This window comes from Manihot esculenta, chromosome 13 (assembly GCF_001659605.2).
Source record: "Manihot esculenta cultivar AM560-2 chromosome 13, M.esculenta_v8, whole genome shotgun sequence".
Classification (NCBI taxonomy): domain Eukaryota; kingdom Viridiplantae; phylum Streptophyta; class Magnoliopsida; order Malpighiales; family Euphorbiaceae; genus Manihot; species Manihot esculenta.
The window spans coordinates 16,887,930-16,902,517 of NC_035173.2; the positions used below are offsets into that span (position 1 = coordinate 16,887,930).

Consider the following 14,588-nt stretch of genomic DNA (forward strand, 5'->3'; position numbering starts at 1 on the left):
GTCTGGCCTTGTATTTATTCACTTCTCCATTTTCATCAAATTTTGTCTTATAGACCCATTTAACCCCAATTGTTTTTGCTCCCTTCGGTAAATCTATTAATTTCCACGTATCATTCCTTTTAATTGCTGCCATTTCTGTATCCATAGCTTGTTTCCAATTCTCATTTTGTACAGCATCATCAAAATGGATTGGGTCAACGCTATTGGAACTTGTAAACATGACCATATCAGCTTTTCCTTCAGAAAGTCCTTCACCCGTTTCATAATCTCTCATCCAGACTGGTGGGACCCTTGTTCTTGCTTGATCTGAATCAGAGAGAAGATTTGCTTCATTAGGATCAGATCACTTCCTTCTGCAGTGCTGAAAATAGGATCAGCTTCTGTGTCATCATTGAGCTCCTCTTCATCAACACCCCATTCCAAATCACGTACAGCAATTTCTTCATTTTTCTTGTTCCATTCCCAGCTTTTGTCTTCTTCAAACACAACATCACGGCTTACAATGATCTTATTTGAAGTAGGATCATAAAGGCGGTAAGCCTTTGATTCTTCACTTACACCCAACAAAACGCAAGGCAAACTCTTGCTGTCCAGCTTAGTTCTTTTATTATCTGCAACATGAACATGTGAAATGCAACCAAAAACTCTAAAATACTCAATTGAAGGTTTCACTCCACTCCATGCTTCCTCGGGTGTTTGATCTTTCACTGCTAAGGTTGGACTCCGGTTCAAAACATGTGCTGCCCAATTAACAGCTTCAGGCCAAAAGGTCTTTGGAATATCCTTTCCTAAAAGCATACTGCGAACCATGTTCATGATGGTCCTATTCTTCCGTTCAGCGACTCCGTTTTGTTGCGGCGAGTATGCAGCTGTCAATTGTCTATTTATACCATTTACATCACAAAAATTAGTGAAATCTTGTGATGTAAATTCCCCACCATGGTCAGTGCGCAAGCTTTGAAGAAACTGATTTGTTTCTTTTTCAACCTTAGCTTTAAATTTCTTAAAAACATCAAGAGCTTCTGACTTTTCAATCAAAAAATACACCCATAATTTTCTGCTGAAATCATCAATAAAAGTGAGCAAATACCTCTTGTTGCTGTTGGAAATTGGCGTGATTGGCCCACAAATATCATCATGGACTAGCTGTAGAATTCAGGAAGCTCTCCAATTGCTCCTTTTCGGAAATGGATCTCTATGTTGCTTGCCCACTAGACAATCTTTGCATAGCCTTAAAGGAGTTTTGAGCTGTGGTAAGCCATGAACCATGTCTTTTTGTTGAAGAAGATTCAAGCCTTGAAAGCTTAGGTGCCCATATCGATGATGCCAAAGTTGTGTTGTATCCTCTGTAATTGTGTTGAAACAAGCAGAGTCTATAGGTTGAGAGACTGCATTCAAAAGAAACATTCGATTGGAGCACATTGTTGTGTCCATAATTAGGCCTTTTTCAAAGTGATAAACCTTGCATTTTGTAATACCCGGCTAGGCTCCGGTATCGGAATTCCTACCGTCCGGTGGAATCTCGGATGTCGGAGACCTCTAGAAGGGTAAAACCATGTTTTCATAAAATGTTTTAATGTATTTGATGCTTTTAAGTAAAAAGGAAAATGAGTTTTGTATGAAAATATCCTTGGAGGAAAACCCAGGTTCGGCTGCCGAACCTCAAGTTCGGCCGCCGAACATGCAGGCATTTCGGGTGTGCCTTAGGCCCCCGAAGGCATAAGTGAGGGAAGTCCAGGTTCGGCCGCCGAACCTCAAGTTCGGCCGCCGAACATGGCATGCATGCGGAGGCACGTTCGGCCCCCGAACGTGGCCTGGCCAGCCACTATAAAAGGGTCCCTTAGCCGAAATGGGCGAGCTTTTCTCCCCATTTTCGGCCAAGGTGAGCTCTCCGCCGTTCCTCACCAATCTTTGAGTTCTTCCTTCAGATCTTTCAAGTTTTTCACAAGTTTTCATCTTGTTTTGAAGATTTTCAAGTTTTGAGCAAGTTTTGAGCTTGGAGACCCAAGGAAGTTGAAAATCTCCCATCTCCAAGATTAGGTCGTCTCTCTCTCGATCTTCAAGAGGTAAGAGCCGATCTTAAGCTCATTGTATGTTTTAAGTAAGTTTTATGAAGATCTATGGGGTAGAATGCATGTTTAGCTTATAGTTAGGTTTATGAGTTATGTTGTGTTTTTGAACAATGTGGCTTGTCAATGCATGTTTGATGTGTTGTAGATGGGGCTTAGGATAGTTTGAAGCCCCTAGGAGCTTGTATGCTTGTGTATGTGTGTTGTAGAATAGGTTTATGCATGTTTGGATGAGTTTGGAGGCATTTGTGCATGTTTGAACCAAGTTTCTGCCCTTTGGGAGAAACCAGGTTCGGCAGCCGAAAGGACTTTCGGCCGCCGAACCCTCTTGTGGAAGCAGCCTTCAACTGCCGAAGCTTGCCCCAGAAAGGAGACTTTCGTCTCTGTCTGGGAGTTTCGGCCGCCGAAAGTGCCGCCGAACATGCATGAGTTTCGTCTCTGTCTGGGAGTTTCGGCCGCCGAAAGTGCCGCCGAACATGCATGAGTTTCGCCTCTGTCTGGGAGTTTCGGCCATCGAAGGTGCCGCCGAACCTGCCTGACTTTCGGCTCTGGAGGGACTTTCGGCCGCCGAACCCGCCGCCGAAAGTGCCCTGTCCAGCCTTTCTTTGCATGTTCTTGCATGGATGTTTTGAGGTGTTTTAGAGGGTTTTTGGGGGATGTTTTCAGAGTCATGTTATAGTATGTTGGTCCCTCATTTGAGTCCACCTGTGTAGGTTCGGACCCGAGGAACCGAGGACCCCAGCAGTGAGTTCAGCTGCTTCTGAGTCAGTAGAGCTTCAGCCAGAGGTGAGTGGAAGAACTCTTATGCTTTTAAATAAATAAACCAGTTTTAGCATGATTCACTCATCATGAATGCCATGAGATACAATAGGGTGCTTGCATTAGAACTCACGAATATGTTGCATTGCATAATATGTTGATGATGTGGATGAATGTTGAATGATCCTTTAGTCCTCATATGTTATGATATGATGATGATACGGTACGGAAGACCAGTGAGGCCCATTCTACGCCCCTGGCACCATGTAAGAGAAAGACCAGTGAGGCCCATTCTACGCCCCTGGCACAGTTGGAATGTTATGTTATGCTATGTTATGATTATGTAAGAGAAAGACCAGTGAGGCCCATTCTACGCCCCTGGCACAGTTGGACCATGTAGAGGACTATTGGTGACAAATTCATCCTTGATGTGATTAGCTGTGATGTGATGCATTTCATGTTATCATATGTTTTAAATGCTTTATTATTCTGCTCACTGGGCTCTAGTAGCTCACCCCTCTCCCAAATTCCCCAGGCTTGCAGGTACAGGGTAGACCAGAAGGTCAGCAAGAGTAATGAAGTCTTATGTATGTAATAGCTAGAATGTGGACATGACAAATTGTAATGATGTAGTGTTGTGAATAGTTATGTAAAGTAATGACATTGAGGATTAGAAATTGTGCTTGACCCTATGTATAAGGTATCCCTTTTAATACATGATCTTAGATGTTTTATGATGTAGATGTAAACCAACTCAACACATGTTATGCCACCCATTGGGGGCATTGATGAGGTCCCACAGAGGGACCAATGTTTATATTCAGTGCATGCACAGGTTGAGTTGGTGTATGAGAGAATGAATGAAAGAAAAGTTTTAATTTTTATGTATGTTCTTGATCATGATGGGATTAAACAGGTTTACAGGTTGCATGTCAGGCTTGCTACGGGTCCCGGCGGCCTTAAGCCGACCTGGATCCTAGCGCCGGTAGCGGTCTGATTTTCGGGTCGTTACAGAATGGTATCAGAGCCCTAGGTTCATATGGTCGGACCTAGAGTGTCGGGCTCATAGATGTTATAGAAGGTCAAGCACAATAGGAAGATCATGTCCACTAGGATAGGATGTGGAGTCCTGTCTTGCATGATGATGTGAAATGCCATGATTGTATGCATGTGCATTAATGATATGTGATGTATGTGATGAGGGTTCATGTGTGCCCACATGAACCATATGATGCTAATGTTTGCTTGTTATGTGCTGCCTTTCAGAAAATAGGATGAGAGGAACTCGTCGATCTGCACGATTGACTGGAGTGCCACCTGAGGATGAGGGCATGAGCGCCCGTCCTCCTACATTGCCTAGGGCAATGTCTAGTAGGTCTAACAGAGAAAGAGCAGTAAGAGACCCTAGAAGGTCTCTGGATCTGGGTAGGAGCAGATCAGTGAGGGGAACAGTTCAGGGAGGAATGTCTGAAGACATGGGGGATGATATGGATGTAGAGCAGAGGAGGGATGGCAGTCTGGGAGTTAGCATGTCAGAAGAGGGAATGGGAGAGTCCCAAGGAGGCACTCAGGCCTCGGGATTTGTTCAGCCACCCCACTACCCACACTTCTCACAAAATCTCGGGTATTCGATGGGAGGTACATCGGATTACCCTAGCTTCACCCCTTATCCCACACAGATGCCATACCCACCCTACTACCCACCATATTCACAATACCCAATGTATCCACCCCCACCTTACTGTCACACCCAATCCCTAAACTGTAGGAAAAATGACAGAACTTCCCCTGATAAGTATACATATAAAAAAACATGTAACCTGCTATAGAAAACATATAAGGGAAAAACTGATAGTTGGACCTGTCAATTTATAAAATATTTACAACAATAAAATATTGTTTCCACTGGACTGTCCAATCTATACATGATCTATCAAGATTACAAAAAGAAAAGACAAAAGCCTTAGGATTGGTCCGACCTCCTCTAGACTCTAAGTAGACGATGTAGAAAGAAGGATAAACTAGAAGATGAGGACTGCTGAGCAAATCACCAAAAAGGAACTGAAATAGTAAAAGAAATATAAGGGTGAGTACAAACTACTCTGAGCGGATAAATAAATAACACAGGGGAAAAGATAAGTTTAGGTACTTATATTTAGCTAAAATAAATCAGCTGAATAAATACAATTTAATTCCATCAATATAAAATAAACTGTGAAAAATAGAATCCGCATACACTCATAATATGTTCCCTGCAGATAATGCTGGCATCTCAGGTATAATAAAATAATAACAGCCTGAGAGCAATGCTGGCATCTTAGGCTCTATAATGACAAATTTGGCCCAAGAGCAAATAAAATACTGGTCATACACATGTGCAGAGCTACCCCCAAAGGGTGACCACCTGACATACGCCCCAAAAGCTATCTGTATATCAAGCGCTGTCCCAAAGACAGTATAAATATATATATATCATGCTGAAAATAAATCACCCGTCATCAAGGTGTTATCTGTTTGGTGCATATACAGAGTGTAATCGGCTATTTATTCAGCTGTGCTTAGTATTTAAGATATATAAATTCTCATTATCCTTTCTCAACTTAAATAAACAACATAACATATGCACAGATAAATATATTTTAAAAAAATATATCAATGTTATATATATATCCACTCACCAAAATACTTGGGACAAAAGACCTAGGTCGCAGGAGGACCCCTATTATCTATTCTGGAAGCTGGATCCTCTCCTAGAATTAAAAAGAAAAAAAAATATATCAAATAATAAAAATGCTCTAGAACAAGAATATAAAACGTAACATACGAAATGTGAAACTATTTTTATATATATTTGTAAGAAATTTGGGCAGTATTTCGGCATAGTTCGTCCTCCCAAAAATACCCAAACTCAACAAAAATACTCAATAAGCTGTAAATATTATTTAAATCAACCTATGAAACTCATAACTCACTTACCCAATTTTGGAGCCTCAAGAAGAAATTATTGAATTTCTGAACAGGATGTAGGTTTAATCAGGATCTTGCTGAAGGATCTTAGAAGTTTGTGGGTTAATTGGGTTAAGAAGGAGGAGATTTGGGTTAAAAGAGGATTTTTTTTAAAAAATACCAGAGCAAAAGCTCTGTTCTCTCTCTTTGTTTTTTTTTTTTTCTCGCGAGGAAGAAGGGTTCTCTGGTTTCGGGAATGTTTCGGGACATTCCCGAAACCAGAGCTTTAATGCTCATTTTCTTTTTTTTTTTTTTTTAAAATTAATAGGCCTGGGCCTGGGCCTTATAATTCTCTCCTCCTAATAGAAATTTTGTCCTCGAAATTTACATACCTGGTGGAGGGAACAAATGTGGAAATTGAATTCGCATATTCTCTTCTTTTTCCCAGGTAGCTTCTTTAGCATAATGATTACTCCATCGAACTTGAACCAGGGGTATTATCTTGCTCCTTAAAACCTTCTCTTCTCTGGCAATGATCTCTACTGGCTCTTCTTCATATGTTAAGTCTTCCCTCAACTCGATAGGCTGTTTCTGGAGGATGTGGGAAGGGTCACTTTTATATCTCCTTAACATGGATACATGGAAGACATCATGAATCTGAGATAGCTCTGGAGGTAGTGCTAAACGATAAGCAACTGGTCCAATTCTCTCTAAAATCTCATATGGTCCTATGAATTGCGGACTCAATTTTCCACGTTTACCAAAACGTACAACCCCTTTCCAAGGAGAGATCTTTAGGAATACCTTGTCGCCAACATTATATTCAATATCCCTTCTCTTTAGATCTGCATAACTCTTCTGTCTGTCTTGTGCTGCTTTTAATCGATTTCTGATCATCTGAATGTTATCTGGCGTGTGTTGCACTAATTCTGGACCTTCTAATTGTCTTTCCCCTACCTCATTCCAACACAATGGTGTTCTGCATCTCCTCCCATACAAAGCTTCGTAAGGAGCCATGCCGATACTCGAATGATAACTATTATTATAAGAAAACTCCATTAATTGCACATACCTATCCCAACTTCCTTTCAACTCCATCACACAAGCTCTCAGCATATCTTCCAAGGTCTGGATAGTTCTTTCTGATTGACCATCAGTCTGAGGGTGAAAGGAAGTGCTAAACTTCAACTTAGTGCCTAACGCATTTTGCAAACTAGGCCAAAAACGAGAAGTGAATCTTGGATCTCTATCTGAAACAATAGAAACTGGAGCACCATGAAGTCTTACAATCTCACTGACATAGATCTCTGCTAACTTGTCTAAAGAGTAATCCATCCTGACAGGCAAAAAGTGTGCTGACTTGGTTAACCTATCAACTATCACCCATACTGCATTATGTCCACACGAAGTACGAGGTAACCCTGAAACAAAATCCATAGTAATGTGTTCCCACTTCCATTCCGGAATAGAGAGCGGTTGTAGCTTTCCTGTTGGATGTTGATGTTCTGCTTTAATCTGTTGGCAAACTAAGTATGTGGACACAAAGTCAGCTATTTCTTTCTTCATACCTGGCCACTAATAGTTTTCTCTAAGATCTTTGTACATTTTTGTACTTCCTGGATGCATAGAGTAAGCAGAACAATGGGCTTCCTCCAGAATCTCTCTCTTCAAGCTTTCCACTCTGGGGACACATAGTCTATCACCAAACATTAAAGTCTCATCCTCCCTTAGAGAAAAGTCGGTACGGGTGCCATCTCTTACTTCATTCCTGATCGTACTCAACTGCTCATCTTGATTTTGGGCTTCTCTGACTTTTTCTATCAAAATTGGTCGAACTTTAAGAGTTGCTAACAATGCTCCTGCATCATCCACTGCTAGCTCTACCCTTAAGGATCTGATCTCTAGTAACAAAGGAAGCCGAACTGTTTTGAGATAAGCCAAATTACTAAAGGACTTGCGACTAAGGGCATCAGCTACCACATTAACTTTACCTGGATGATATTCAATGGTACAGTCGTAGTCCTAAAGTAACTCAATCCACCGTCTCTGCCTTAAATTCAACTCCTTCTATGTGAGAAGATACTTCAAACTCTTATGATCTGTAAAAATCTGGCAAGTCACGCCATAAAGATAATGCCGCCATGTCTTTAATGCAAACACAACTGCAACTAATTCCAGATCATGGGTGGGATAATTTAATTCATGTGGTCTAAGTTGTCTAGAAGCATAAGCTATCACCTTCCCATGTTGCATGAGTACACAGCCTAAACCCTTGTGAGAAGCATCACTATACACCACAAATCCATCTATACCTGAGGGTAAGGTAAGAACTGGGGCTGATGTGAGACACGTTTTAAGCTTCTCAAAACTCTCTTGACATTCATCTGTCCATTCAAACTTTGCATTTTTTCGAAGGAGTTTAGTCAATGGTGCTGCAATGATGGAGAAATCCTGAACAAAGCGACGATAATACCCTGCTAAGCCCAGAAAACTTCTAACCTCTGTAACATTCGTTGGAGGATCCCAATTGACTACTGCTTCAATCTTCTTAGGATCAACCAAAACTCCATCTGCTGAGATAACATGCCCCAAGAAAACCACCCGATCAAGCCAGAACTCACATTTGCTCAATTTAGCATAGAATTGTTTATCTCTCAAAATCTGCAGTACTATCCGTAAATGCTTCTCATGCTCTTCCTTGCTATGGGAATATACTAAGATGTCATCAATAAACACAATAACAAAGTTATCCAAGTAGGGCTTGAACACCCTATTCATGAGATCCATAAAAGCAGCGGGTGCATTAGTTAACCCGAAAGGCATAACAAGGAACTCATAATGCCCGTAACGAGTTCTGAAGGCTGTCTTAGGTATTTCAGACTCCTTGATCTTCAATTGATGATATCCAGACCGCAAATCGATCTTAGAGAATACTTTAGCACCTTGGAGCTGATCAAAAAGATCATCAATGCGGGGTAAAGGATACTTATTTCGCACTGTGACTCGATTCAATTGTCTGTAGTCAATACATAACCTTAAGGAACCATCCTTCTTCTTCACAAATAGCACAGGGGCTCCCCAAGGTGAAACACTGGGTCTTATGAAACCTTTATCAAGTAGCTCCTGCAATTGTGCTTTTAACTCCTTCAATTCTGCTGGGGCCATTCGGTATGGTGCCATAGAAATAGGAGCTGTACCTGGATTCAAATCAATAGAGAATTCAATCTCTCTATCTAGAGGCAACCCAGGAAGCTCTTCAGGAAATACATCAGGAAACTCGCTTACTACTGGTATATCTTCCAAGTTAGGTTCTTCCCGACTACTGTCCATCACATAGGCTAAGTATGCTTGACAACCCTTCCGAAGCATCTTCCTAGTAGTCATGGCGGAAATTACATAAGAAGGAAGTAAACGCCTCTCCCCAAAGAAAGTGAACTTAGACCCTTCTGGACTATTAAATACCACTGATTTCTCAAAGCAATCTATTGTGGCATGATAACGAGATAACCAGTCCATACCTAAGATGACATCCAGATCTTGTAGACACAAAGGAACTAGATCCACTAACAGCTCATGATTGCCCAACTTAACAACACAGTCCCTAAACAAATATTCACATACAACAGAATCCCCAACTGGAGTACTCACAGCTAATCCACAGTCTAAAAGTTTTAATTCTCTATCAGTATGCTTAGAGAAGGATTGAGATACGAAAGAGCGAGTGGAACCAGGATCTATAAGAATGTGTGCATCTTTATCGAAAATAGTTAACATACCAGTCACCACCTCTGGAGATGCTCGTGCCTCCTGCTGTCTCATAGCAAAAACTCTAGCCTGAGTGCGAGGTCTGCCGGGTTGCATCGTTGGTCTAGACTGAGAAGATGAAGTAGCTCCACTGGCTCTGCTTGTGCCAGGCCCCACTTGTGCTGTAGGTACACCTTGTGATGGTGTCACACCATACCTTAGATTCTAAGGCACCACTGATCCTTGCTGAGAACCACTGTCTCTAGCTATCAGCAATGGACAATCTCTCTTAAAATGTCCCGAAGAACCACATTCAAAACAACCCTTATCGAATTTTCTGCACTCCCCAGCATGATGTTTACCACAGGTGACACATTGAGGAAAAAGTCTCTTCCTTTGTTCAAACCTAGAATCATATTCTTGTCCTTGTCCACGTGTCTATGCCCTAAAGGAACTACCCACTGGCTGTGCTACTGAACTCTGACTAGACTGTGGTCGAGCAACCTGCTGCTCTGTGTTAACAAAGGAACCTCTACCACTACCACTGTAGCCAGCTTGGGACTGAAATGAACTGCTCCCTCTCTTCGCTGGTCTTTCTCTAAACCCTTGTGAGCCCTGCAAATGCTTTCTACTCATCTTCTGTTCATACTCTTTCTCTTCTTGCTTAACTTTTTCAACATTCAAAGCTGCTTCCACCAACTCTCTGAAATTATTACCTCTGAACCAGGTCATAGATGATATGATATTAACATGTAGACCCTGTCTGAATCTGTCACATTTTGCTTCGTCAGAAGGCAATATATCTGAAACAAAGCAATAAAGATCTTCAAACTTGTCAACATACTCTCTTATTGAGAGGCTTCCCTGAAACAACCTGAAAAAGGCATCCTGTTTTCCTTTCCTGTAACTATCTGACAAATATTCCTGGTGAAATTCATGAATAAATTGATCCCAAGTCAGTCTGACTCCATGTCTGCGACGGATGCCATCGAACCAAGCATCAGCCTTACCCTGAAGCAAACCATGTACATTATCTACCTTCTCTGGATCAGTCAACTTCATTAATTCAAACACTTTTAGCACTTTCTTTAACCATTTATTTGCAATGTCAGCATCAGAGGAACCCTCAAAATCATAAGCTCCCAAACGTCTAGCACGATCCACTATCTCCCACGGATCTCTAGGTTTGGCTGTAACAACTGCTGTAACTACTTGTGCCACAAAAGCACCCAAATCTGCATTTATCTGGAAAGGATGGGCTGGTGCTACAGGTGGAACAAAAGGTGGAACTGCAGGTGCAACAGGAGGTGCAACTGCAGGTGCCGAGGAAAGCGATGGTGTAGTTGGATATGCCCCTGATTCAACACCATGAGAGACAGATTCTCCATGTCCTTCTCGGCTCTCAGATAACTCATGATCTGCCACCCCTTCAAGAGGCAGAGGTGCAACTGTAGGATCCCTTGGAGGTCGACCAATATCAGCTAATCTAGTTGTACGAACACCACGGCCCCGACTTCTATTACCTACTCTGGGCGGCATTGTCCTACAAACGAAAATAGAAAAAAAAATTATCAGAATATAATTCAAAATACTGACTCGAGGCAAGTCTACAGAATCTATAAATCTATACTCTGATACCAAAAATTGTCACACCCAATCCCCAAACTGTAGAGACTGATATGACCCGGAAAACTGACAGAACTTCCCCTGATAAGTATACGTATAAAAAAACATGTAACCTGCTATAGAAAACATATAAGGGAAAAACTGATAGTTGGACCTGTCAATTCATAAAATATTTACAACAATAAAATACCGTTTCCACTGGACTGTCCAATCTATACATGATCTATCAAGATTACAAAAAGAAAAGACAAAAGACTTAGGATTGGTCCGACCTCCTCTAGACTCTGAGTAGACGATGTAGAAAGAAGGATAAACTAGAAGATGAGGACTGCTGAGCAGATCACCAAAAAGGAACTGAAATAGTAAAAGAAATATAAGGGTGAGTACAAACTACTCAGTGAGCGGATAAATAAATACCACAGGGGAAAAGATAAGTTTAGGTACTTATATTTAGCTAAAATAAATCAGCTGAATAAATACAATTTAATTCCATCAATATAAAATAAACTGTGAAAAATAGAATCCGCATACACTCATAATATGTTCCCTGCAGATAATGCTGGCATCTCAGGTATAATAAAATAATAACAGCCTGAGAGCAATGCTGGCATCTTAGGCTCTATAATGACAAATTTGGCCCAAGAGCAAATAAAATACTAGTCATACACATGTGCAGAGCTACCCCCAAAGGGTGACCACCTGACATACGCCCCAAAAGCTATCTGTATATCAAGCGCTGTCCCAAAGACAGTATAAATATATATATATCATGCTGAAAATAAATCACCCGTCATCAAGGTGTTATCTGTTTGGTGCATATACAGAGTGTAATCGGCTATTTATTCAGCTGTGCTTAGTATTTAAGATATATAAATTCTCATTATCCTTTCCCAACTTAAATAAACAACATAACATATGCACAGATAAATATATTTTAAAAAAAAATATCAATGTTATATATATATCCACTCACCAGAATACTTGGGACAAAAGACCTAGGTCGCAGGAGGACCCCTATTATCTATTCTGGAAGCTGGATCCTCTCCTAGAATTAAAAAGAAAAAAATATATATCAAATAATAAAAATGCTCTAGAACAAGAATATAAAACGTAACATACGAAATGTGAAACTATTTTTATATATATTTGTAAGAAAATTTGGGCAGTATTTCGGCATAGTTCGTCCTCCCAAAAATACCCAAACTCAACAAAAATACTCAATAAGCTGTAAATATTATTTAAATTAACCTATGAAACTCATAACTCACTTACCCAATTTTGGAGTCTCAAGAAGAAATTATTGAATTTCTGAACAGGATGTAGGTTTAATCAGGATCTTGCTAAAGGATCTTAGAAGTTTGTGGGTTAATTGGGTTAAGAAGGAGGAGATTTGGGTTAAAAGAGAATTTTTTTTTTAAAATACCAGAGCAAAAGCTCTGTTCTCTCTCTTTGTTTTTTTTTTTCTCGCGAGGAAGAAGGGTTCTCTGGTTTCGGGAATGTTTCGGGACATTCCCGAAACCAGAGCTTTGATGCTCATTTTCTTTTTTTTTTTTTTAAATTAATAGGCCTGGGCCTGGGCCTTATACTTACTATCCAAATCCAGCAAACCCTACCTCAGAAAATGTTGCACCACCTCCACCACCTACAGAACCAGCAGCCCCAGTTACTCAACCTTCTAGACCTAGCTCAGCCAGTGGGAGTAAGGTCAAGATGACCGACTACATGAAAACTGGGTGCTCCTCAGTATGAAAAAGGGGATGACCCATTTGTGTATCTTGAAAGGGTTAAGGTGATCACAGATGAGATTGGGGCTGATGACAGTAGAGCCATTCAGATGGCCGGGTTCACACTTAAGTGCAAGAAGGCACGAGAGTGGTTCAAGAATTATGTGAACCCGAGGTGGACAGCATGTCTTGGGAAGAGTTTTGCAAACGAGTTTGCAGGATGGGCTTTCCCAGATAGTTCAAGGGAGCAGAAGATGATAGAGTTTGAGCAGTTGAGGCAGACCGATGATATGAGTGTAGAGGAGTTCACAGACAGATTCTTGGAGCTGTTGCCATTTGCAGGGCAAAACCTTGACACAGACCAGAAAAGGTCAAGGAGGTATATCATGAAACTCCACTCCAGATATTCCTCCTTGATCCAGTCAGCAGATAGGGAGAGCTTCCATGCCATAGTGGATATGGCCCAGAAAATGGAGGCCAGTGCCATCGTTCAGGGGACAGTTAAGCAGTCAGTGGCACAGCCTTCTGGTTCTAAGACCCCAGGCTCTTCTTCTTTTAGTGCAGCAGCTTCAGGTAGCAAGAGGTGGAGCAGTACCACCAAGAAGTCGAAGAAGAACAAGTTTTGGAACAAGGTCAAGTCCAGTCTGGGACTAGGGAGTGGCTCGAGCTCTAGTGCAGATAATGCAGTTTGTGCGAAGTGTAGTAGGCCACACAGGGGAGTTTGCCGGGCTGGGACAGCAGCCTGCTTTAGATGCGGGCAAGAGGGACACATGGCTCGGGAGTGTCCTAGGACAGCTTTTGGAGCACAGTCTCAGCAGACAGCTTCTGGTAGTGTGGCTTAGCCAGCAGCTCCAGCCGTGACTCAGGCCAGTGGCAGAGGTAGAGGGAGAGGGGCAGCCTCTTCTTCAGCGGGTTTCAGAGGTGAAGGTCCATCAGCTCCAGCACGGATCTTCACGATGACTCAGCAGGAGGCAGACGCATCTAACACCGTGGTGGCAGATAACTTAGTCATTGGTTGTTCAGATGTGTATGCCTTGATGGACCCTGGTGCATCTCATTCTTTTATTGCTCCGAGAGCCGTTGAGAGGTTGGGTCTGATGATCTCTGGGTTAGAGTGTCCTCTCTGGGTCAGTGGACCCAAGTGTGATCCATCAGTGGCAGAGTCAGTCTGCCAGTGCAGTCCAGTCTTTGTTGAGGGAAGATGCCTTTCCGCCGACCTTGTGGTTCTAGACTTGACAGATTTTGACGTCATTCTAGGGATGAACTGGTTATCTACCCATGGTGCTACCTTGGACTGCAGGGACAAGGTAGTCAGGTTCAGAGGTCAGGATGGGTCAGAGATTGTCTTTAGGGGAGACAGGAGGGGTACACCTAGAGGTCTGATATCAGCTCTTCAGGCTCGTAGGTTGCTTAGGAAGGGATGTCAGGGGTATTTGGCTCATGTGAGAGAGCTTAGCAGTCAGGCTAGAGAGCCCGCCTCGGTGCCAGTGGTTAGAGAGTTTCTAGACGTCTTCCCAGACGAGCTGCCAGGTTTACCACCTGCTAGGGAGATAGAGTTCGAGATAGAATTGATGCTTGGAACCCGACCGATCTCTATCCCTCCCTACAGGATGGCTCCAGCTGAGTTGAAGGAATTGAAAGGACAGTTGCAAGAGCTGGTAGAAAAGGGCTTCATCCGACCGAGCACCTCACCTTGGGTGCACCAGTTTGTTTGTGAGAA

General features: G+C 42.0%; 1 protein-coding gene across 1 annotated transcript; it reads right to left on the reverse strand.

The window, feature by feature from the left end:
• Positions 1-270: 270 nt before the first annotated feature.
• Positions 271-7,340, reverse strand: LOC122721501. The gene is made up of 3 exons (XM_043949342.1): positions 6,167-7,340; positions 1,267-1,388; positions 271-1,146 (listed from the first exon to the last, which is right to left on the reverse strand). Exons 1-3 carry the CDS (start codon positions 7,338-7,340, stop codon positions 271-273), a joined length of 2,172 nt encoding a protein of 723 aa, XP_043805277.1.
• Positions 7,341-14,588: the final 7,248 nt, after the last annotated feature.